Source organism: Myotis yumanensis, unplaced genomic scaffold, assembly GCF_028538775.1.
Source record: "Myotis yumanensis isolate MYYU_CA2020_CCGP unplaced genomic scaffold, mMyoYum1.0.hap1 SCAF_12, whole genome shotgun sequence".
Lineage (NCBI taxonomy): Eukaryota > Metazoa > Chordata > Mammalia > Chiroptera > Vespertilionidae > Myotis > Myotis yumanensis.
The window spans coordinates 1,419,960-1,443,786 of record NW_027223763.1 but is presented as its reverse complement, the minus strand read 5'-3'; the positions used below and the strand labels follow the sequence as shown (position 1 = coordinate 1,443,786).

Genomic DNA, 23,827 nt, shown 5'->3' with positions numbered 1-23,827 from the left:
CGGTTGGCTGGCCCTTTGCTGCCCCTGAAACACACCCCCCCGCCCCCCGCGTCTCCTCTCCCCTTCTGGTGCGGCTCCCGGGCCCGCCCCCCCGCCCCCCGCCCCCCCCCTGCCCCCCGCCCCCCCCGCCCCCCTTCCTAAACTCAGCACAGCCGCCCTGCCCCTCCCCCAGCCCTGCCCAGTCTCCGGTGAGGCTCCTCAGAGGCAGACAAGTGCCCCTCGTGCCCCCTTCCGGCCGATGTGACCTCTTTGAGGCTGTGGCTGCGTCGGGAGCCAAAGTGAGAACCACAACCCCAGCGTCCATCCGAGTCCATCCGAGTCCATCCGAGGCCCATCCGAGTCCATCCGAGTCCATCCGAGTCCATCCGAGGCCAGTCGAGGCCATCCGAGTCCATCCGAGGCCATCCGAGGCCAGTCGAGGCCATCCGAGTCCATCCGAGTCCATCCGAGACCATCCGAGTCCATCCGAGGCCCATCCGAGTCCGTCCAAGTCCATCCGAGTCCATCCGAGTCCATCCGAGGCCATCCCAGTCCATCCGAGTCCATCCGAGGCCCATCCGAGTCCATCCGAGTCCATCCGAGACCATCCGAGACCATCCGAGTCCATCCGAGGCCCATCCGAGTCCGTCCGAGTCCGTCCGAGTCCATCCGAGTCCATCCGAGTCCATCCGAGTCCATCTGAGGCCAGTGCAACGCACTCCACGCGACCGCACATCCCTGAGCTGGGCCAGACCACCTGCGCAGGGGCCGGCCAGGAGGTAGGAGATGGCCCGCCAACCCGGCCCCAACCCGCACCTGCCCACCCCCCCCGCACCTGCCCCCCGTACCTGCCCTGACATCTATACCCCCCGCACCTGCCCCCGCACCTGCCCCCCCATACCTGTCCCGTCCCCCCTCGCCCCCCCCCGCACCTGCCCCCCGTACCTGCCCTGACATCTATACCCCCCGCACCTGCCCCGCACCTGCCCCCACACCTGCCCCCCGTACCTGCCCTGTCCCCCCTCTCCCCCACCGCACCTGCCCCCACCCCCACCTCCCAACCCTGCCAGGGGACGGGAGAGGCACAGGAGGTTGGGAAAGCAGGATGGCACCCCCTGGAGCAACACTGCCATGAGCCCCTCCTGCCCCTGCCAGGCCAGCGAGGGGGCCCGGGGCTGGGCGCCCCACCTGCCCCGCCCGAGGTGAGGGCTGTGGCGGGAGCCGCACGTGTGGCCGACAGTCAGGCCTCGCGGCCACGTCTGAGGACAAGGACTCGGGGCTCCTCCAGGAGGGAGCTGGGCTCAGGTCACCTTGAAAGAGACCCCTCGCGGGAGGGCCTGGTGGAGGGGCCGGGAGACCCCGGAGGGGCGTGGCGGCGGCCAGCCAGCAGGCATCCGTGGGCGGATGGACGGTCACCAGAAGGTGGCCGACCCCACGACGGAGGAAGGGGATTCTGGTGCAGCGTGGAGGAGCCCTGAGGTCATGGTGCTGAGTGACTTAAGCCAGTCGCCAAGGACAAATCCTGACCGGCTGCTGGGAGGGTGGGATCCGCAGACAGGCCGTGGCCGGAGGGGCCGGGGCTGGGGAGGGGCGGGAGCGGGTGTTTAAGGGGCACAGAGTCTGGGAAGACAGTCCTGGAGAGGATGGGGTGGTGGGAGGGGGAGAGCAACAACCCTGCCCATCGATTGGCTGCCTCCCGCACGCAGCCTGAACGGGGGTGGCGGGGAGCGAACCCTACACCCGGAACGTGCCCTTGACGGGAATCAAACCCGAGACCCTTCAGCGCGGGCCGACGCCCCACCACCGGGCACCCCAGCCAGGGCCACCAACCCCTGCATTTGTTTTTATCAGCCCTTCCCTGGAGGCAGGGCCCGAGGGAGGGCTCGCTCACGCCGGTCAGGGCAGACGATGGCCGCGTGGCTCCTCGTGTCAGGGCTGTTCCTACGTTTTCTAGGTGAACACGCACCACTGGAGATGGAAACCGGGGCGGCGGCCAATCGCTCAGTGGAGGGGGAAGGGGACAGCCAGCCAGGCCGCCGGGGCCTCCGAGATGGGAGCTGGGGGGCCGCCCGGGCACACAGGCCGGGGGTGGTCTTTCCTGCGGGGCCCCAGGTGTGGCCAAGCACTGGAAGCAGCAGCAGAAACGAAACGGTCCTTTCTGGTGCCGGGAGGACACGGCTCTCACCCACCCTGCCCCCCGCCCTGTCCTCCACCCTGAGCCAAAGCCAGAATGGCCTGTGGGCAGAGCCCACTGTTGAGCGGAGCCAACCAGCGGGAACCGCACCAGCAAATCACTCCCGGCCGCTGAGCAAGTGGGTTCCAGGGTCATCAATAAATGATGAGTGGTTGCCACGGCAACAGCCCCGGCCCATATTTCATCTCCTGGAGACTGGGGAGTGCTCGGCAGTGCACAGCCCCCCTCCCCCAGCCCCCCCGCCTTTGCCTTGGCCAGACCCCGGGGCCCTGAGCGTGGAGCAGACGCACCTGGATGGACAGGTTCCCAGGGGACAGAAGGGATGGGTGTGAGGCCGGGAGAGGGGGGGACAGCACGGCTTGGGGAGCAAAAGGGAGCAGAATCCAACCCTGAGCTGACTCATGTTCTCCGCCCCGAGTCCAGATCACGTGACCCCTCTCAGGCTCCCTGTCCTCTGTCCTCTCCGGTGAACGGGAGGCAGGAGGGTGCCTGCCCCATCGGTTTGTGAAAATGGAAGCGAAGCGCGGGGTGTGCATGAGAGTCCTCGGCCGATGCTGCCCAACGTTACTGCTGTCGGTCGGGGGGTCCCGTGATGAGCCTCCATATCTGTTTACATCTGGCCGCATCGGTCCGTTCGTGGTCAGATTCTGCGTGTAAACCCCTCGTCCATCAGCCTCCGTTCCGTCTCCGGAAAGCCACCCTTCGCGTCCGTCGCTGCTCGGCCCTCCAGCTTTGTGCGCCCGAAAAGTCACCTTCGTTTCCGAAGGACCCGCCCCGGGGGTGGGATTCTAGGGTGACGACGTTTTCATCCGGCCCATGAGGCCTGGCCCCACGGGCCTCCCTCCTCCCCACGGAGGCGTCTGCTCTCCCTCGTCTTCGTTCCTCTGAGTCAGTGCGTCTTCCTCCAGTGGCTGCTTTCGAGGGTTTTCTCTTGGTCGCGGGGTTGAGCCATTTGATCACCGAGCATCTGGCTGTGCTTTCCTTCCTGCTTCTTGCGCTTGGGGTCCACCGAGCGCCCCGAACGGACCTGTGGGAGCCACTCTGTCTTCAAATCCCCTCCCTCCGTCCTCTCTCTCCTTCGGGGACCCCGAGTGCGCGTGCAGGGGGCGCCGGGTTCCTCCCAGCTCTCTGGCGGCGGCTCATACTGTGGAGGCCTTTTCTCTCTCGGCTTCACTTCGGACGCCTCCTACCGCTGTGTCTTCAAGCTCACTGACCTTTTTTCTGCCAAGTTTAATCCCATCCGATGGATTTTCCGTTTCAGACTCTAGAAGTTTGATTTGGGTCTCTTTTATATATTTTTTTTTTTATTGATTTCAGAGAGGGAGGGAGAGAGAGATAGAAACATCAATGAGAATCATCGATTGGCTGCCTACTGCAGGCCCCCTACTGGGGATCGAGCCCATAACCGGGGGCGTGTGCCCTGACTGGGAATCAAACCTGGGGCCCTTCAGTCCACAGGCCAATGCTCTATCCACTGGGCCACACCAGCCAGGGCGATTTGGTCTCTTCTAGTGTCCATCTTCCCTCTGGCTCCCGGAGCGGCTGGAGTGCAGCCGTAGCGACTGTGTCCACACCCCCTCTGCCCGCTCTGACGTCGGGGCGCACACTGGGTGCTTTCACGGATTCTCTCTCCTCGCCGGGGTCACACCGTCCTGCCTGGTGATTTTCACTGAGCCCCTCGTTCTGAAGCGCACGTGGTTGGGCGCCGAGTGCTTTCATACAAATAGCGTTGGGCACATTCATTTGGATCCGTCAGAACCTGCGGGGTGCTGCTTCCAAGCTTCCGTGTGCAGCCGGATGGGGGTGACCTGGGTTCCCGTGCCTCCCGGCGGGGCAGCCCCTCTGTGCCCTCCCCCGTGACCCTGGAATGGAGGCTTCCCATCAGCCTGTCTGCCTGTCTGCCCGGCGGGGGCAGACCGACTCCCTCCTGGAGCCCGCCCCGGCTGTTCCCTGGGGTCCTTCTGGGGTTGGGGCCTCTCTGGGCGGCAGGCACTTCACTCACGTGCCCACAGCCTCCGCCCGCTCCAGTCTGCACAGCTCCCTCCTGCAGCCTCTGCTCTGGGCCCATCTCCTCCACTCAGGGCCCCACTAGGTTCCTTCCGGGGCCCCCCCTGCCACAGCCTGGAGCCCCCCAAGGCAGTGAGCTGGTGCAACCGCAGGGCTCACCTCATGCGTGTGCACGCTCAAGAACCACTGCCCGCCCGTGTGGCTCAGTGGGTGAGCATCGACCCGTGAACCAGGTCACAGTTCAATTCCCAGGCAGGGCACAGGCCCGGGTTGTGGGCTCCATCCCCGGTGTGGGGCGTGGAGGAGACAGCCGGTCAATGATTCCCTCTCATCATTGATGTTTCTCTCTCTCTGTCTCCCTTCATCTCTGAAATCAATAAAAATATTAAATAAATAAATAGATGGAGACCAGGAAAGGGGGGTCTCACGCCTCCGGGCCTGTCCAGCCTCCGTCCCCCATCAGACGGAAGGGGCGCCTCAGCCATCGGTGCTCCTGAGGGTGGCACCGGGTCTCAGGCTGTGTATGAACTGGCGGCAGCTGCGCCTCCACGATCACCCGGAGGAGGGAGGGCAGCCGCAGGCCCCCGGCGCCGGAGCGTGGGCCCACCGGGGGGACGGGGCCCAGGGCAAGCTGGACGGCTGTCCGTGCCCAGAGACCGTCAGGAGGAGGTTCTGGGATGTGGACCCGGGCGGCCATGAAGGTAAGAGGCCTCAAGAACACGGGGCAGCCTCAGCCACTCGGCTCAGTGGATAGAGCGTCGGCCGGTGGACCGAAGGGTCCCGGGTTCAACTCCGGTCCAAGGCACGTACCTCGGTTGCAGGCTCCTCCCCGGCCCCGGCCCTGGTCGGGCGCGTGCAGGAGGCAACCAATCCATGTGTCTCTCTCACATCGCTGTTTCCCCGTCTTTCCCTCTCTCTTCCACTCTCTCTAACAATCAATGGAAAACACCCTCAGGTGAGGACTTAGAAAGGAAAGTGCACTGGCTCCCACACATACCCTTCGCCGTCGCCATCACACCGCGGACCTGCTCTCTGCCCGCCCGCCTCCGCCTCTGCCGGCCCCACACACTCCCCTGGACCAAGGTCCCCAGTGTCATCCCCCCACCCCCAGCCCCCTCGGCTTCCCTGACCCCAGGAGAGACAGCCTCGCTGCTGACCTCAGGCATGCACCGCCGTCCGTGAAGCGGTCAACGCCGCATCTCACCGGCACGGGCGAGGCAGAGCGGCGCCTTCTGAGCGGGTCCTGCGGGCACAGACGGCGTCTCACAGCGCGAAGCCACACGAAGACACTCGAAGACACGGGTGAAATCAACGTGACCCTCGAGCCGGGAGGAGCGGAGGTCCGGTCCTGGGAGCTTCCTCGGAGACCCGGGCGCGAGGGCAGCGAAGTTCTGCTGGGAGGCCGCTCCTGGGTCCGCGCCCACAGAGGTCACAGGTCACGGCCATTCCGACTCAGCACCACGGGCAGCCCCTGCCTCCATGGGATGGGCCCGCTGGGGGGCTATTAAACGGGGGGGGCCGTTAAACGGGGCCCAGGAAGGCGTCCCTCTGGTCCCGTGGGCTCTCCGGGCCCGGACCCGCCTTCCCGAGGGCCCCAGGCGCCGGGCGTGCTGGGCGGACGGGAGCCCACGGTGCAGCTGGCGGCGGCAGCCAGGCAGCGGGGCTCTGGCGCTCGCTGGGGAGGAAGGAACGAGGCAGATGGCGTGTGGGCCGCCGGCACAGACTGCTGCGTGCTGCCTCCACTCTCCCACATCAGGGGCCCCCCGGAGAGCTGGCCGGGCCGAAGACAGGCCTCCCGGCTCAGCCCGCCGTCTCTCCTCCAGGGAGCCCCCCTGGATCTCTCCCCACCTGCCACCTCCACGAGGCAGGGCTTCTCTGGCTCGCTGAGCCCCACACTGCCCTCACGCCCCCCCCCCCCCCCATCCCACACCCGTCGCCCCACAGACTGTGGCTCTGTGAGGGCAGGGACAGAATCTGCTTTCTCCCCTTTGGATCTCTCCCGACCTATTCCCAGCTTCCTAACAGCGTGTCCACTTACTCAAGGAAAGCATTTCTAGAATGAGGGGAGGGAGGGATGGTGGATAAATGATGGATGGATGCATCCACATGGAGGGACGGAGACATGGATGGATGGATGGAATGGATGGATGTAGATGGACAGACACATGGATAACTGGGTGGATGGGTGGATGGTGGATGGATGGGTGGATGGGTGGATGGATGATGGATGGATGGATGGATGGAATGGAGGGATGTAGATGGACAGACACATGGATAACTGGATGGATGGTGGATGGGTGGATGGTGGATGGATGGATGAATGATGGATGGATGATGGATGGATGGATGATGGATGGATGGATGATGGATGGATGGTGGATGGATGATGGATGGATGGTGGATGGATGGGTGGATGGATGGTGGATGGATGGATGATGGATGGATGGTGGATGGATGATGGATGGATGATGGATGGATGGATGATGGATGGATGGATGATGGATGGATGGTGGATGGATGATGGATGGATGGATGGATGATGGGTGGATGGTGGATGGATGGGTGGATGATGGGTGGATGGTGGATGGATGATGGATGGATGGATGGATGATGGGTGGATGGATGATGGATGGATGGATGATGGATGGATGGTGGATGGATGATGGATGGATGGATGGATGATGGGTGGATGGTGGATGGATGGGTGGATGATGGGTGGATGGATGGGTGGATGGATGATGGATGGTGGATGGATGGTGGATGGATGGTGGATGGATGGTGGATGGATGGTGGATGGATGGTGGATGGAAGAACAGACAAATGGACAGAGAGATGAGTGGGAGGACAGATGGACACACAGACACACACATGCTCAGCACGTGAGTGGAGGGTGGTGGTTGGTGCCAAAAAGCAGGAGGTGGACAGAGGCAGGGCCTGGGCCGGGGGTGAGGCAGGAGCCCCGAGGGCAGCGCCCAGGGAAGCAGGACAATGGCCATGGCGGGCAGGGCTGGGCCGCGGGTAACAGCCCGTGCTCACCCCGGAGCCCGCAGCCCATCTCCATGAAGGAGCTGAGGGGGTCGAGTCAGAGACAGAAGTCGAGGTTTGAGCTGCCCCGGCCCCGGCATCGCTGATGAAGTGCCCCCCGTGGTCGCTCACAGCCTGGGCCACGCTGCCTGCAGAGAGAGGCCCTAGGAACCAAGGAGACGTCCAGGCCCGGAGCGGGCGGCCCTGCCCAGGTGATTCAAATGCCCCCGAGGCCCCCCCACCCCTCCTTTCACCACGGAAATCACAGCTCCAAACACCGAGGACTTTCAAATCCCCCCACCCCCCTGCCCTGGCGGTCAGCTGCCCAAGCAGAGGGCGACAGACCACCCTCCCCCCAGGTGGACGGCACCGAGGGCTGAAGCACTTCTTGAAAGAGGAGCTGTGGTCAGTGGTCAGCGCCGGAGTGGCCGGGAAGAGGGGCACTTCTGCCCTCAGCCTCGTCCCCCAGGGCACGGGGCGGGGGTGAGGGCGGGGTGGGGGGGACGGGTTTGCAAGCATTTGAGCTTGAGGGACAGCAATTCTCTGCTTTGGGCCTTAATCTGAGGCAGAGCACGGCTGCCCCCTGCTGGACGCTGTCCTGCCTGCGCCCGGCCTCTCCAGTGGGGGAATCCTGGCACCCAGAGGCCAGAGCAGGCAGCTCTGCACCCGGGGACCAAACCCTGGGAAGCGGGGCCGGGGAGGCGAGGGAGCCCCGTGCCCTGAGCACAGAGTGAGGTAAGGGGACGCCAATAAACTCAACAATCAAGGTTTTTCACAAAGTGTTTAGTGTCATTTTTTAAAAATCAAAATCAATGCGAAAATACCCGCGATGTGCAGAATATCGAAGGTTAAGGAAACACAGGATCCGCCCTGGCCGGTGTGGCTCAGTGGATAGAGCGTCGGCCTGCGGGCTGAAGGGTCCCGGGTTCGATTCCGGTCAAGGGCACATGCCCTGCTTGTGGGTTCAGTCCCCAGGGAGGGGCGTGCGGGAGGCAGCGATCAATGATTCTCTCTCATCATAGATGTTTCTATCTCTCTCCCCCTCCTTCTCTCTGAAATCAGTAAAAAAAAAATTTTTAAAAATGGAACATAGGCTCTGACCTCGCCTGGCCCTGGAGGTGGGGTGGGGTCCTCGGCTGCGGGGAGCCCCACCGTCCTGGAGGCCAGACGCCCCAGACCCAGGGGCTGTCGGTGAGGCTGCGGGAGGCCGGAGCCCTGGCGCACGGAGGCGCTTCTCGCTGTGCCCTCGCGTGGCCCTTCCTGCGCCAGGGGACAGCCCGCCCCGTGACCTGCCAACCCCCCCGGCAGGCCCTGCCTCCATGCCGTCACCTTGGCGGTTAGGGCTTCGAGGTGTGAACGCTGGGGATGCAGTGCAGCCCATAAGCTCCAGATACAAATACAGGACGCAGACAAAGCCGCCTGCCCCCTCCGTCCCCGTCCCCCCCCCCCGCCCCCCTGCGGGCTCTCCCTGGCCCTGGAGGGAGACTGCAGACCCGCGGCTGGACCTCAGGGCCGGCCCAGCACCCTCCAGCCCTGTGGCAAAGACAGGGGTCAAGGGTGGGCTCAGCAAGGCGCACACCCCATCCTGGGTGTCCCCACTGCAGCAGCCGGGCTTGGGGCCCCTGGCGTGGCCGCCTCCCAGGCCGTGGGGTCTCTGGGTGCAGGGCTGACGGCGGGAGGGGCGGGAGGGGCGGGAGGACCCTCCACCAGGGCCCTTTCTGCCGCCCGGGGATCCCGTGCTGACAGATGCTGGGGTTCGGGGGCCCCCCAGTGATGACCAGACTGTGCGACTGGCCCCCTTGCTCCACACCCCTCGGGCGCTGCCCCAGGACCCGGCCGCCAGGCAGACCGTGGTGCCCGGCACCTGCGGCCCCACACGCTGCCGTCCTGGGCGACTGTGCGGAGACCCGTCTCCTGCGGGGGGAGTGGGGGGGCATCTAAGCCCCGTGTCCCGAGGCAGCGGCGGGGGAGGGGGGCCCTCCCTCCCTCCCTCCCTCCCTCCCAGCCAGCGGCCTCTCCTGTTTCCGTGCTTCCCCCAGAGACGGAAGCAGAGACGGAAGCAGAGACGCAGGAACACACCCTCGGCAGGAGCAGCAGCTCAGGCCGCGCAGCCAGCGTGGCAGCGGCCCACGCGCCCACCTGACAGCGAGGCGCACGTGGTCCGTCCGCACCTCAGGGTCTGTCACTGGCCTGGAAAGGGACCGAGTGCTCATCTTCTCTTAATCCTCACCCGAAGGTGTGTTTTAGTGACGAGATGGATGGATGTATTGTAACCTGCAGGGGGAGAGGGAGGGAGGGAGAGGGGGAGAGAGAAACATCCATGATGGGAGAGAATCACTGATCGGCTGCCTCCTGCACGCACACACACCCCCTCCGGGGACCGAGCCCGCACCCCGGGCCTGTGCCCTGACCAGAATCGAACCCGGGCCCTTCAGTCGGCAGGCCGGCGCTCTGTCCACTGAGCCACACCGGCCAGGGCCCTCATTTCTTTCACGAGTGTCCGCATCCTTGCCGGGCGCAGAGCTCCAGCAGGGACCCCGCTCTGAAGCTGGGGGTCGCGAACCTGGGGGCCCTGGGTTTCCCGGGGCCCCCGGGCCTCACCGTCCACTCCTCGGGCCGCAAGCAGGTCCTCTCCGTCCCCAGACATGAGAACAGAAGGGCCTTCCTCACAGGGTTTGCGCGAGGCCCCACGTGTGGGCCTTGAGGAGGTGCCGGCACGCGGTGTGAAACGTGGCCCCAGAGTCAGCAACGGGCGGGGCCACGTGTGCCCGGAGGCGGTCAGCTCCCGCCAGGCAGCTCACCCCGTGCCTCCGGAGCCCCTGCCCCCTGGACGCTCCCGCTTGGAGGCGGGCCTTTGCCCTGGGGGGCCCGGCCATGTGCAGGCGCCACGTGAAGGAGCCACGTGCAGAGGCCGGAGCAGGAGCCATGAGCAGGCCTCTGGTCAGCAGCTGCAGCTGAGCCAGCCGTCCTCACGTGGCCGCTGGTCTCCCTCGGGTCCCCCTCGGGTCCCCGCCACTGCAGCTCCCACGGAAGAGGCCAAGCTGCCCAGGGCGTGGCCGGAGTCCTGACCGCCCTCCCCAGGGAGCGTGCGGCGAGTGGGCTGTTGATCTCAGCCCTGCGGGCGAGGGGGCGCGTCATAGGAACCGGTGCCGGCCATCGAGGGCGTCATGGGCTGAGGCTGCCCGCCCCCCAGGTGGAAGCACCCGCAATGGGCATGGCTTCGGTTTGCAAACACCTGAGCTGCCCCGTGATGACCTGGGAAACAGCCATGTTCTGGGGGCCGGGGGCCCGCAGGGGAGTCTACTGGTCAGACGCCCGTCACCAGGCAGAAACCTGACCCGAACCCGCTCCCCCGCTCCCCCCGAGGGGGTCCCAGCCCCGCGGGGCGGCTCAGCCTGGGCCAGACTCAGGGGGGCCGGCGGTGCTCTCCTCCCCTCGCAGCCTCTCCCCGTGGCCAGGGGAGGGGACGGCACGGCCGCAGGGGTCCGGGCTGACGTCGTCCCACGTCAGCAACCCGAATGGAAAGTCTCCCTCTTCAGGGCATGTCACACGTGCAGATGAGCACCCACACTCATACAGGCATGCACACGCACATACCCTGCTGGCCTGTGAGGTGTTGCAACCCCAGGCGGCCGCCCGTCACTCCCAGCGACACTTTCGAGGCGGCTCACTGACCTTTTGAAACAGACGGAACTATTTGCACTGAAATGGAAGAGCTCCTGCTCCGAAGCTGGAGAGTGGGAGAGGGGGGCACGGGGGCACGGGGGGCCCGGCAGGCTCTCTGGAGGCACCCCTACACCCACTAAGCCCTCCCGGCTCCCCGCCTCAGCCTCCCAGCTCGGCCTCCTCCACTTGGGAAGGGAGAGATGGAGGCTGGACTCCGGGCCGCCCCCACTCCCCCCCCCCCCCCCCCCCCCGCCCCAGCCACCTAGTTATTCGTGTTTACTGGCGTCAGACGCGCATCCATCGGCAGCTTGCCTTCAGGTTCCAACACTTAAGCCAATTAACTCTCCGGGGGCCCTGCACCAGCCCTGACAGCGCGGGGGGGGGGGGGGGGGCGCGGAGCTGGGGGGGGAGCTCCCCCCGATAACGTCTGTGCACGGAACTCCCATGAGGCTGCTGCCCCGGCCCCCGACCCGCTCCCTGTCCCTGGAGGGCCCGCCAGCAGTGTCACGGGCACCGGGTCGTGTGTCCTGGGGCCGTGCAGACACGGCCACATCCCAGGATGCTGCGACCAGCGGTCAGGAACCACCGGCTTAGAGAGCACCCTTTCCTAGATTTTATTATTATTATTATTATTATTGGAGAGAGAGAGAGAGAGAGAAACACTGTGAGAGAGACACACGGACCGGTTGCCTCGCACACACTCCCCAACAGGGGCCTGGGGTTGAACCTGCAACCGGGGTACATGCCCTTGACCAGAAATCAAACCTGAAACCCGTTGGTGCTCAGGCTGACGCTCTAACCCAGCGGTTCTCAACCTGTGGGTCGCGACCCCTTTGGGGGTCGAACGACCCTTTCACAGGGGTTGCCTAAGACCATCGGGAAACACATCTATAATTACATATTGTTTTTGTGATTCATCACTGTGCTTTAATTATGTTCAATTTGTAACAATGAAAATCCATCCTGCATATCAGATATTTACATGACGATTCATAACAGTAGCAACATTACAGTTATGAAGTAGCAACAAAAATAATTTTATGGTTGGGGGTCACCACATGAGGAGCTGTATTAAAGGGTCTCGGCATTAGGAAGGTTGAGAACCACTGCAACACAGACAAGCCCTTTCCCCATTTTGAAATGTAGCCATTAAATCGGTGGACACGTGTGAAATCTCAGCGTGGCGAGAGTGACCACAGGCCTCACCCAAAGCCAGAAACCGTGGAAGAAAACCTGATAGATGTGGCTCCGTAACAAACTTAAAACTTGCAAAGAAAACAAGCAAAAAGCTAAACCCTACCCTAGCCGGTGTGGCTCAGTGGATAGAGCCGGCCTGTGAACGGAAGGGTCCCGGGTTTGATTCCAGTCCAGGGCACAGGCCTGGGTTGCGGGCTCCATCCCCAGCAGGGGGCGTGCAGGAGGCAGCTGATCCATGATGCTCTCTCATCACTGATGTTTCAATCTCTCTCTCCTGCTCCCTTCCTCTCTGACACCCACTAAAAAAGTAAAAAGTAAAGAAGACAAGACTAATGTTCTAAAAAATAAAGAAAAGGCTAAACCCCAAGTGGAAAGAAGAAATAAATGGTTAGCGCACCAGCACATGGTGGACACGGACTAAAACCCCAGAAGTCACACAGAAGAAAAAGGAAGAAAAGGAAAAACCCACTAAGAACACGGACGGGCAAGTTTCCAAGTAGCCGACGAGAGGAAAAGGGACGGCTCGCAGCAGCCGGAGAGATTAAAAGCAAAGTGATGAGCCCTGACCGGCCGGCTCCCTCGTTAGGGCGTCAGCCCAGGCACCAAGGGTCGCAGGTCCCATTCCAGGTCAAGGGCACGCACCTGGGCTGCAAGTTCAATCCCCGCACGTGCGGGAGGCAACCAATTGATGTGTCTCTCAGGTAGATGTTCCTCTCTCTCTCCCCCTCCCTCCCTCCCCTCCATTCTCTCTAAAAATCGCTGGAAAAAGATCCCCTCGGGCGAGGATTAACAAAAAATAAATTTAAAAGCGTGTGATGAAAAGGCTGTTTTGCCCGGGAGGCTGCCGGAGAGGGAAGGGCCCGGCCAGTTCAGGACACTCACCCTCCATGGCCGGCGGGGTGGGCGGCATTTTGGCAAAATGCCTTTGGCCCCGGTGTGTCGTTTCTAAGCACCTACCCTGAGGACATACTCAGGCGACCTGTCGTCAAAGGCCACCTGCACCACTTAACCACCAGGGAAGCACACGCGGAAATATTATAGTCTGTATTTTCGGACTGTTAGCAATTCATTAGGTACATTTTCGAAAATCCTGGGTAATGAATATTACTCCTTTTTTGGGGGGAGGTATTCTTTTTGTTTGTCTTTATTTTTTTTGTTTTTTCTTGTTGTTTACTTTTTTCCCTCATTTTTTAAGTTGATGTTTACAGAGCAGAAGGGAGAGGGGAAGAGAGAAGCATCAATGAGCAGAACATCCATCGGCTGCCTCCCACACGCCCCCTCCTGGGGATCAAGCCTGAAACCTAAGCATACGCCCCCACCGGGAATCGAACCCGCAACCTTCTGGTGCACAGGACGAAGCCCAGACAACGGAGCCACGCCAGCCAGGCAAGAATAGGGCTCTTATAATGAGAAAGTATCGTTGATGAAAACAGCTCACTGACGCATTAAAACCGTGTTTCATGGGTTTCTGGACCCTTGGCCGCCACAGTTCCCGGACCGCTGGAGACTAGAAACACCCACCTCCGGCCCCAGGAAAAGTCTGGTTTTTATTTTCCCAAACGCTGGCGTTTTCAACACGGGGAACGGACGCCCGTTTACCCCCAAACCCCGTGTCGGCCACAGAGGCAGCCGGCAGGATGGACAGACAGACGGACAGGTGATGTGGCTACAGTGCTCTTGTCCTGCCCCGGCCCCGCACCCTGCGCAGCACCCGCAACGCTGCAGGCCGCAGGCGAAGATCTCTGATTGTTTGAGAAATAAAACTGGGGAAGCGTCCAAGCCTCCCGTTCAGTGACAGAACCCGAGGGCCCCTCCCGCTCCCCAGCGGGCCAGGTGTGGGGACAGGAGGTGGGGGGTGTGGCACCAGGCCCCCCAACTCCCTCCTCCAGCGCCCACACACACGCTCAGGGGCCCTGTGGCCAGTTCCTTCCTCCTCCCTCCCTCCCTCCTTCCTTCCTTCCTCTTTATTGATTTCAGAGAGGAACGGAGAGACAGAAACTCCAAAGAGGAGAGAGAATCTTTGATCGGCTGCCTCCTGCACACCCCAAGGGGGATGGAGCCGGCAACCCGGGCCTGTGACCTGGTTCATAGGTCGCAGCTCAACCACTGAGCCACACCGGCTGGGCCCAGGGCCAGTTCTTGAGTGACCGCGGGCAGCTTCTGTGAAACACTGGCTGGAACCTGCCGGCCTAGCTTCCTGGGCCACGATCCGGAGGAAGGCCGGGGCGGCCGGATGGATGGAGAGCCGGCCCTGCGGCGCGCAGCTGGGGGCACCGGGGCCGGCGGAGGGACGGCCGCTTCCAGCGGGGGAGCCAGGCTCAGCCTGCTCCGAGCGGGGAGCTCACGCAGGAGGGAGGGGGTGCAGGCTCGCGCGCGCACACGGGGGACCCTGGACTTGCCCGAGCTCCTCGGGACGCGGCAGCTCAATCCCAGCCACCACCCCGAGCCCTGCAGCCGCCGGCGCCCGCCCGCGCCCCACCTCCCAGCGCGCACGCCCACCTCGGGGCGCAGGGGAGGGCGGGCCTTCCCCGACTCCCGGCACCGAGGGGTCGAGGGCAGGGCGGCCCACCACCCGGGGTCCCGCCTCCGCAGGGGTGCGGGGTCCGACGTCACACCCGCCATCAGTTCACCCGCGGCGCCAGGACCCGCCGGGGCCCGGTCCGGGGCGGGAGGGGGGCGCCCCGGCTCCGAGCGGCCGGCAGGTGGGCGCGCGCTCGCCGGGCGGGGGTCCGGCCGGGCCGCGCGCCTCCCCCGGAACTGGCCGTGCCATTCCCATGATGCCCAGCCAGCGGGCACGGCTTCCGGAGCGCGCCGCCGCGCCGCCGCCGCCGGTAGGTCCGGGGAGGGGGCACCGGGGGTCGCCCCGCCCCGCGCGCCCCGCCCTCCGCGCGGCCCCGGACGCCGGGCAGGGGGGCGGGGAGCGGCGCCGGGAGCGGGCGGCCCACCCCCTCCGCGCGGCCGAGGGGCGGGGCGCCGGGACCCCGCGGCCCCGCGCGCCCCCCGCGCGCCGCTCCTCCCCCGGGACGCGGGCCGGACCGGCCGGCGCTGGGTGGGGGGGCGGCGAGGGGCCGGGCGGCGGGCGGAGGGGGGCGCCCCGCCGGGAAGGAGGGCGGCGGGCAGGCCGCAGTCGGCGGCGCCGGGCCGGGGAGGGCGCGCGGGGCGGAGGCGCTTTCGCCGGGCGCCGGGGCTGGTACCGCCCGGCGGGTGTCGCGGCGCCCGAGGCAGCCCCTGGCCCCGCCTCCGCGTCGCGGGCCCTGCGCGTCCCGCGGTCCTGGGAGCTGGCGGGGCGCGGGGCGCACCTGGAGAGGCGCAGGTGAGGGCCCGCGGGCCGCTTCCGGCCGGCCCGGCGCCCCCCCTCGGAGCGCGGCCGAGGACCCCCCACCCCCCGACCCTGACCCCGCGGAAGGTCAGTGGCGTCTGGCGCAGCTTCCGGGAGGTCACTGGCGCCCCGCCGGCCCCTGGACCCCAGAAGCACCCGGGTGCAGACTGCGTGGGGCTGCCCTCCCCGCGGGGTCTCACCCTGACGTGGCTGAGGACCTGGTGGCAGCCCCAGCAGAGGTGGTGCGGGCAAAAGCGCCCCCAGGCAGGGAGCCCCGTGCTCAGGGTCAGAGGGCACGGCGGGGTCAGCTGTGAGGGCCTCATCTGCCTCGGGCCCCAGGCACCAGGGGCTGGACCACTGTGGGTGATGTATGGGGGGCATTAGGTGATGTGTGGGGGGCATTAGGTGATGTATGGGGGCATTAGGTGATGTATGGGGGGCATTAGGTGATGTATGGGGGCATTAGGTGATGTATGGGGGGGCATCAGGTGATGTGCGGGGGGCATCAGGTGATGTGCAGGGGCCATGAGGTGATGTATGGGGGCATTAGGTGATGTATGGGGGCATTAGGTGATGTGTGGGGGCATTAGGTGATGTGTGGGGGACATGAGGTGATGTATGGGGGCATTAGGTGGTGTATGGGGGCATTAGGTGATGTGTGGGGGCATTAGGTGATTGTGGGGGACATTAGGTGATGTGTGGGGGCATTAGGTGATGTATGGGGGCATTAGGTGATGTGTGGGGACATGAGGTGATGTGTGGGGGCATTAGGTGATGTATGGGGGCATTAGGTGATGTATGGGGGCATTAGGTGATGTGTGGGGGACATTAGGTGGTGAGTGGGGGCATTAGGTGGTGTGTGGGGGCATTAGGTGGTGTATGGGGGCATTAGGTGATTGTGGGGGACATTAGGTGATGTGTGGGGGCATTAGGTGATGTATGGGGGCATTAGGTGATGTGTGGGGGACATGAGGTGATGTATGGGGGCATTAGGTGGTGTATGGGGGCATTAGGTGATTGTGGGGGACATTAGGTGATGTGTGGGGGCATTAGGTGATGTATGGGGGCATTAGGTGATGTGTGGGGACATGAGGTGATGTATGGGGGCATTAGGTGATGTATGGGGGCATTAGGTGATGTATGGGGGCATTAGGTGATGTGTGGGGGACATTAGGTGGTGAGTGGGGGCATTAGGTGATGTATGGGGGCATTAGGTGGTGTATGGGGGCATTAGGTGGTGTATGGGGGCATTAGGTGATTGTGGGGGACATTAGGTGATGTGTGGGGGCATTAGGTGATGTATGGGGGCATTAGGTGATGTGTGGGGGCATTAGGTGATGTGTGGGGGACATGAGGTGATGTATGGGGGCATTAGGTGATGTATGGGGGCATTAGGTGATGTGTGGGGGCATTAGGTGATGTATGGGGGCATTAGGTGATGTGTGGGGGGCATTAGGTGGTGAATGGGGGCATTAGGTGATGTGTGGGGGCATTAGGTGATGTGTGGGGGCATTAGGTGCAGGGAGCCGGGCTGTGCAAGATCCGCGGCCGGTGTTCTCCGCCCGGAAGAGGGTGTCCAGGCTCCAGCCCGAGAGGATGCCCAGGGCCCGCCACCACTTTTCAGTTCTGGCAGCGCGGCTTTGGGGTCCGGCTGGGTGTCCTCCCAGCAGGCTCTGACCTGGCCTGGCCTCTCGGGGGGCAGGGGCAGTGTGATCGAGGGAGTTCTCCTGAGAGGTTCCTCTCGGGCAGTTGCTTTAAAGCACAGGCTGTTGCTGCAGACAGATGCCCCTGAGTGTTTAGCCTCCATCTGGCCCTGGGCAGGATGACCGTTCACAAAACTGTTTGTTGGGAGGCCAGGCTGTACAGCCAGCCGAGCGCCGTCCACTCGGTGAACACCGTCCGCACCGGCCGCCGGTTCTCTCCGGCTTTGCCTGCTGGTGTGGAAACCACTGCAGCCTGTCCCCCCTTACCCCCCCAGGACGCGGCCTGCTTTTACCGGAGTGCTTTAAGGGTTAGCCTTCTCCACTAGGCTCTCCACACCCAGGCCCCTCCATCGCTGGCCCCACTGCTCTGCGGCTGGGACGTGAGGGCAAGGACATGGGTGGCAGGGACGGGGGGCTGGGCCACCTGCTTCCACCAGCGTCCAGGTGTCCAACTGTGGCCAGGGGGTGGTAAACTAGTTGTGATGAACTCTATTTGGCCTCAGGGCAGATTCTTCCAACATTTAATAGCAATATTAAGATACTTCTTCTAATTAATTTCCTTTCAATGTGCACGAATTCATGCACCGGGCCACTAGTTCTTAAATAAAAGGTGACTCTTTAAAGATATTTGGGGAAGCGATTGCTGAATTGCTCACCTCTCGTAATGTTCTCTCTCAGGGGTCGCCGCTCCTGTCAAGAATGAAACGACCCCCAGGGTCCCTCCCGCTCACCCCTTAGGGTCCGAGTCCTCCTGCCCTTGACCCTGCAGAGAAGGGTGTGCGGCCTTCATCGCCCGGACCCCTGGGCAGCCTCCTAAGGTACAAGCAGCCTGTTCCTCTCAGAGAAGGTGGAGGTGCCGAGTGGGCGCGGGGACGGGAAAGGGCAGACACGTGGGCGCTCCCGTGGGCGCTTGAGGGCAGGTGGCTGGCGAAGACGCGTCTTCCTCCTGAGCCCTCACGGCAGGCAGCCCTCCCTCAGTGCGTCTCACCCGTGCGCTCTCTTCCCCGCAGGATGTGAAGCAAGCGGCAGACAGACTGTCCCCTGCGTGCCTCCCGGTCAGTCGCTAGGATGTTCCTCATGAACGCGCCTCCTGTGCTCCCTCTCCAGTCCGCGTGGGAGGCCTGCGGGCCTCCGGGGAGCTGTAGGTTCCCGGGCCGCCTCTCGGAGCCGGAGGGCGCAGCCGGCGCAGCGGTGAGCGCCCGGGTGCAGATGCTCATCAGCTCGCTTCGGGGCGACCGGGCAGTGCGGGGCCGGAGCCAGGAGCGCGCCCTGCACCGAGGCCACAGGGGCCGCCACGCCCAGCCGGCCGCCACCCCCCGCCTGCGGTCTCGCTGCTCATTTTGACCCCAAGAGGAAGGAGGAGGCCTCGGACCCCGGCCCCTCGGGGCGGGACTCGGACAGTGACGACTCCGTGGACCGCGGCATCGAGGAGGCCATCCAGGAGTACCTGAAGGCCAAGAGCGGGGCCGCCCAGCCCGCGGCCGCCGACCGGGACCCTCAGTGCACACCGGAGCCGCCTCCGAACAGCACCCCGCCTACCCTGTGCCCCCCAAAGCGGGCCCCTGGCTCAGGAGGCATCCCTGGTGGCCGCATGGGAGCCAGTGGCCACGTGGGAGCCGGTGGCTGCTTGGGAGCTGGTGGCCGCGTGGGAGCCGGTGGCCGTGTGGGAGCCGGTGGCCGCGTGGGAGCCGGTGGCCGTGTGGGAGCCGGTGGCCGCGTGGGGGCTGGCCAGGCCCCGGGCTCCGCCTCCCCGGGCAGCGTCAGCAGCGAGGACTCCTTCGAGCAGAGCATCCGGGCAGAAATCGAGCAGTTCCTGAGCAAGAAGAGACAGCACGAGACCCCGCAAGGTGACAGGCCTGCGGACAAAAAGCCCGACCCTGGCGACAACCTGGCCACGCCCGCCCTCCGGTCCAGCAAAGAGCCGGTGGGCAAGGCGCCCCGGCAGGACGCAGCGGGAGCGTGTAAGGAGTTTGTTTTCCAGAATCCTCCCCGGTTGGCCACGGCCGCCGCGCAACCCAGGAGCCTCAGGTCCAAGGTCACCGCCGAGCCGGAGAGCGTGGGTGGCCCGCAGCCCGCACCCCCCAGGCCGGCCGCCCCCTGCCGCACTGCGGACGCCCCGGGTAAGGGCCGGGCCAGGAGGAACCTGGGCCCCGGGCGGAGGGGACAGGGAGTCAGGAGCGCGGGCCCGGCCCCCGTGCGCGCGGCGGCCGACTCCAGCAGCGACGACGGCATCGAGGAGGCCATCCAGCGGTACCAGCGAGAGAAGAGGAAGGAGGCGAGCGGGGACCTGCCCCCGAAAGCCCCGGCCGGGGAGCAGCAGCCCAGCCCTCCCGCCCACGGCGCCAGCCACGCCACGAAAAGTGCCTTGCCCTTCACCCCCAGGAAAACGCCAGGCAAGAGGAAGCCATTGGCCTCGAAGGCTGTGGGCCTGGGCCCAGGCGGCCTTGACCCCGACCATCCGTCCGAGCCACCAAAAGAACCCCAAGCCCCCGCCGCCCCGGGGAGCACGGCGGCCAGGAGCCGGTCCGCGGACGGGGCCTCGTGCCGCGCAGACACCTCCGCCGAGCTGATGTGCGCCGAGGCGATACTGGACATCTCCAAAGCCATCCTGCCGGCCCCCGGGGAGGGCGGGAACGGACCCCCGGCCGCCAGCCCGCTCCCCGCTCCCCCGCGTGTGCCTTCCCGCTCGGACGGGGACAGCAGCTCTGTGGACAGCGACGACAGCATAGAGCAGGAGATCCGGAACTTTTTGGCGCTGAAGGCCCAGTCGGGGACTTTGCCGGCCAGAGCGGACACCTGCCCGCCGTCCGCACAGAGCCCCCTGCCGCCGCCGGGCCCCCGCGGGCAGGCTGGTGACCCCGAGGGCCCCGTCTCTAGAACACCGGAGCCTCTGCTGAGCTGCAGACGGAAACGCAGGGGAGGCGGTGGCGCCCTGCGGTCATCCACACCAAAGAAAGCGAGAGAGGCGGTGAAGGAGGGCCCCCCGGACACTTGCCCCAGCCAGGCCTGCGAGGCCCCTGCGAGGGACGACGACGAGGCCAGAGGGCAGCGCCCCCCCTGCAGGACGGCCGGGCTGGGGGGTGAGCACGGAGCCACGGGCGCGAGGGGTGGGGTGTCGCCAGGCCCCGGGAAGGTGGGCGAGGCCCGGAGTGTGGACGGGAAGGAGAGCTCCGAGGACAAGAGCAGCTCGCTGGACAGCGACGAGGACCTGGACTCGGCCATCAAGGACCTGCTGCGGTCCAAGCGGCGGCTCCGGAGGCGCTGGAGGGACCCCCGAGCCGGGGGCCGGAAGAAGGTCAGGTTCGGCAGCACTGAGGCGCGGGCCCTGGGTCCGCGGGGCGGCCCCCAGAGAGGCGGCCAGGACAGAAGCCCGTCCGTGCTGAAGAGCTGCCTCTCCAAGTCCAAAAGGGACAGCGGGGTGGGCCTGCCGGGGAGACCGGGGAGACCGTCCCACGGCTTCTGCAGCCCCACGGAGGGCGCGAGGCCCACGGAGCCGCCCCAGGCCCTCCCGTCGGCGCAGAGTCCTTTCCCCAGCGAGGCCGAGGCCCGCCCCCGCCACGGCCCAGGCGCCAGCCCCGGCCTCCGGTCTGATGACAGCAGCTCCGTGGACAGTGACGACAGCATCGAGCTGGAGATCCGGAAGTTTCTGGCCGAAAAGGCCAAGGAGACGGAGAGCGGCTCAGAAACTCCAGGAGCGGGTCCGGGGAGCGGGCCCCGGCCAGAGCCACTGTGCCGGAAGGGGGCGGCCCCGGCCCTGGCCCTTCAGCCGGGCGTGTGCACCCGGAGCCAGAGGGGCAGGGGGACCCCTCAGTCAACATCGGGACCCCGGGGCGGGCCCCGCATGGAGCCTGCCTGCCTCCCCGCTGCTCCGCCCAGAAGCCAGCCGGCACCTCCCCGGAGCAGCAGTGGGGCCCTCTCGGCCAGAGGGTCCCCCGCGGGCAAGAGAAGCCTTCACCCTCACAGAGACCAGGGCCCGCGAGGGGCATCCGTGATGGCGGAGGCAGATACCCGGGCGCGAGGTCCCGGCGGGGCCTTGCCCACGACCTCTCAGAGCCGGAGCGCACCAACTCGGAGCCCGGGCGCCGACAGGGAGGGGGGGCCCCAGGCCGGCCTCACCCTCGCGTGGGGCGATTTCGCCCACCAGACAGCACTGCAGAGCACGTGGGCGCTGAGCTCAGAAGGCAGGGGTGTGGCGTGGAAGGGGGGCCTGGGGAGCCAGAAGGAGAGGGGGCCGGAGGGCCAGGCCCGGGGCCCCGCCAGCCCCGCCACGGACCCCAGGAAGGGCCTGCCCTTCTCGGGCTTCTCCCCGCTGCTCCCCGCGCAGCTGTACCACTTCGGAAGCAGTGCGTCCTGGGGGGCCCCGGCCGCGGGGCTCTTCAGCCCCGGCCTGAGCCTGCCGCTGCAGGGCCCGGCCTTCTCGGCCTTCCGGGAGGCCCCCGCTGGCCACGCGGGCCGGTTCGGACGCTCACGCCTGCTCGGCAAGGAGGCCCGGCCCTGGCCCCGGAGGAGGGCGCTCAGCTCTCGCGGCGGCGGCAGAAACTCGGGCTCCGACGAGGACGTGTTAGACCTGAGGTATGGGCGGCGGGCCGACCAAGACGAGGACCAGGCGGCCTGGCGCAGCGACACCAGCGAGCTGAGCGACACCTCCGTGGAGGACGGCAGCCCCGCGGCCAAGGGCACGGTCCTCCAGCTGTGAGCAGGCGGCCCGGCGACGGCGTGTCGGGGCCGCGCGTGGACGCGGGCGTAGAGGGACCCTGGGTAGGGGGACGGGCCGCCGTGGCCGCCCTGTACATATGTACACTAACGGGCAGTGATGCCCTTATTTAACACGTGTGTCCTGGTAAATATGATTTTTGTAGCTTTTTTTGTAAATTATTTAAGTGCTGTAAAAACTATTTTTGGAAACTAGAGCTGTTGGGTTTTGTAGGGCGTCCCGACGGCGGTCCCGTGGCTTCCCCGGCTCGCCCTCGGTCCGCCCACCACGGCCACTGCCCATGACTCCGAGCTGGCACTCGGGTGACTGCTGCGGAAACGTCCGCTGTGCCTGGGGGGGCAGCGATCGCACCCCCCGGGGCACCCCCTGAGCCCTGAGGTCTCCGTCCGGAGGTTCCTGGACATCGCCCGTTAGCGGGGACCCTGGGCCGGGAGGCTGACACGCCCCCTGAGCACTGCGGCCGCAGCCTCCGACCAGCACCCGCAGAGCACAGACGCCAGCGAGGACCCGGCCGCCCGGGGCCGGTGTTGTCTCCCGTCCAGTGCTGTTCCGTGACCACGGGCAGCAGCTCAATAAACCGCTCTGTGCAGGGAGCCTCTGCCCTCATTCTCAGTCTGGGCCCTGCACATAGCAGGCAGCCCGTGTGCTCACATGTCCACGTCCAGAGCATGATGAGGTCTCGAGTGCCCAGCCGGCGCGGGGCATGTGCCCAGGTTGTGGGCTCGATCCCCAGTGGGGAGCGTGCAGGAGGAGGCAGCCGATCCATGATTCTCTCTCATCATTGATGTTTCTCTCTCTCCCTCCTTCTCACTTCTCTCTGAAGTCAAATTTCTTAAAGACACATTTTTTAAAAAACAACAAAGGTATTGTCACCTTGACCTCCCGCCCCCACCCCCAGAGTTCATTGAAGGGGCCGTTAGAGGGTGAAGCAGGACAAATCCCACGCTCCCGGCCTGCACCCCGTGGGCAAGCTCCCGGGCAGGCTGGCGGGCGAGGTGTGCAGACCCTCGAGGTGCTGGCTGGCGTTCTGTGTGCTGGCCACTCCGGTGCTGTTTTCATGTTGACGTATGTCACAATATATTTGAAACCTCTTATCCTGATCGACTATAATTAACAGACAAAAGGTCACAAGAAAAATGCAGAAGCAGAGGTGGAAATTGGCTTTCAGAGGAAGAAGTTACTGCTTTTAAGCAAACTCAGCAGCTAAATGAAGTGACAGCGAAGTGCCGCGGGGTCTGCTCTCTGAGGGGAGGGGAGGGGAGGGGAGGTGAAGAAGCTGGTGGGCGGAGCATGGTTTCCAGGAGCCGTGGGGACCCCATCCGGTGCCCTTCGGGCGGCTGCTGTCGCCCCATGTTCCAGTCACCCCCCCCACCCCCACCCCCGTGTTCTGATCGCCTTGTCTGTAGCTGTTCTGGTTGGGAATGAACTCAGTACACGGTCCGAAGGGAGCTTTCGTTTCTCCTCGGCCGGCCGCGCTGTGGCCGTGCTGTGCGAACACCCACACGGGTGAGATCTGGGAGCATCCAGCTCGCCCGGAGGGTCTAACTCTTTCCCCTCGGGACACAGATTCCCTGTGAAAAGAGGCTAAAGAGATAAAAGATTCCGGGACCTGTCGTGGCTGGAGCCCCTCTGATTTGTGTGAATTTGCAGGAAGTTAGGGCCAGGAGGTGGGGCAGACGCCAGGACCTGGCCCCTCCCAGCACACCCCCAAGGTGGACCCTAACCTTCCCACCGGAAACGGGAAACAGGGCAGGAGTGAGACTTGCCCCAGGTGAGGGGTTCAGAGGAGGGGACAGCGGCAAAGCCCTTTGCAAACCGCAGGCGGCAGGTGGACGGGGAGGAACGGGCCGGTGGCGCCAGAACTTGGACCCAGAGCCAGAGCTGCAGACAGCGACCGGGTGGGGGAGATGCGTGTGCACAAAGGTGTTTGTTTCCCTCCTTCAGACACTCCTTCCGCTTAGAATAGACACAGTCTAGCGCAGTGACGGCGAACCCATGACACGCGTGTCGGAGGTGACACGCGA

At 65.1% G+C, this 23,827-nt stretch overlaps 1 protein-coding gene across 1 annotated transcript; it reads left to right on the top strand.

The window, feature by feature from the left end:
* The first annotated feature begins 14,874 nt into the window (after positions 1-14,874).
* Positions 14,875-23,068, top strand: PPP1R26 (protein phosphatase 1 regulatory subunit 26). The gene is given in 4 exon segments (XM_070430318.1): positions 14,875-14,898; positions 17,768-17,907; positions 18,100-18,399; positions 18,401-23,068. Coding segments are annotated over 2 exon segments (3,627 nt in total). The 5' UTR covers positions 14,875-14,898; positions 17,768-17,907; positions 18,100-18,157; the 3' UTR covers positions 21,786-23,068.
* The last annotated feature ends 759 nt before the right edge of the window (positions 23,069-23,827 follow it).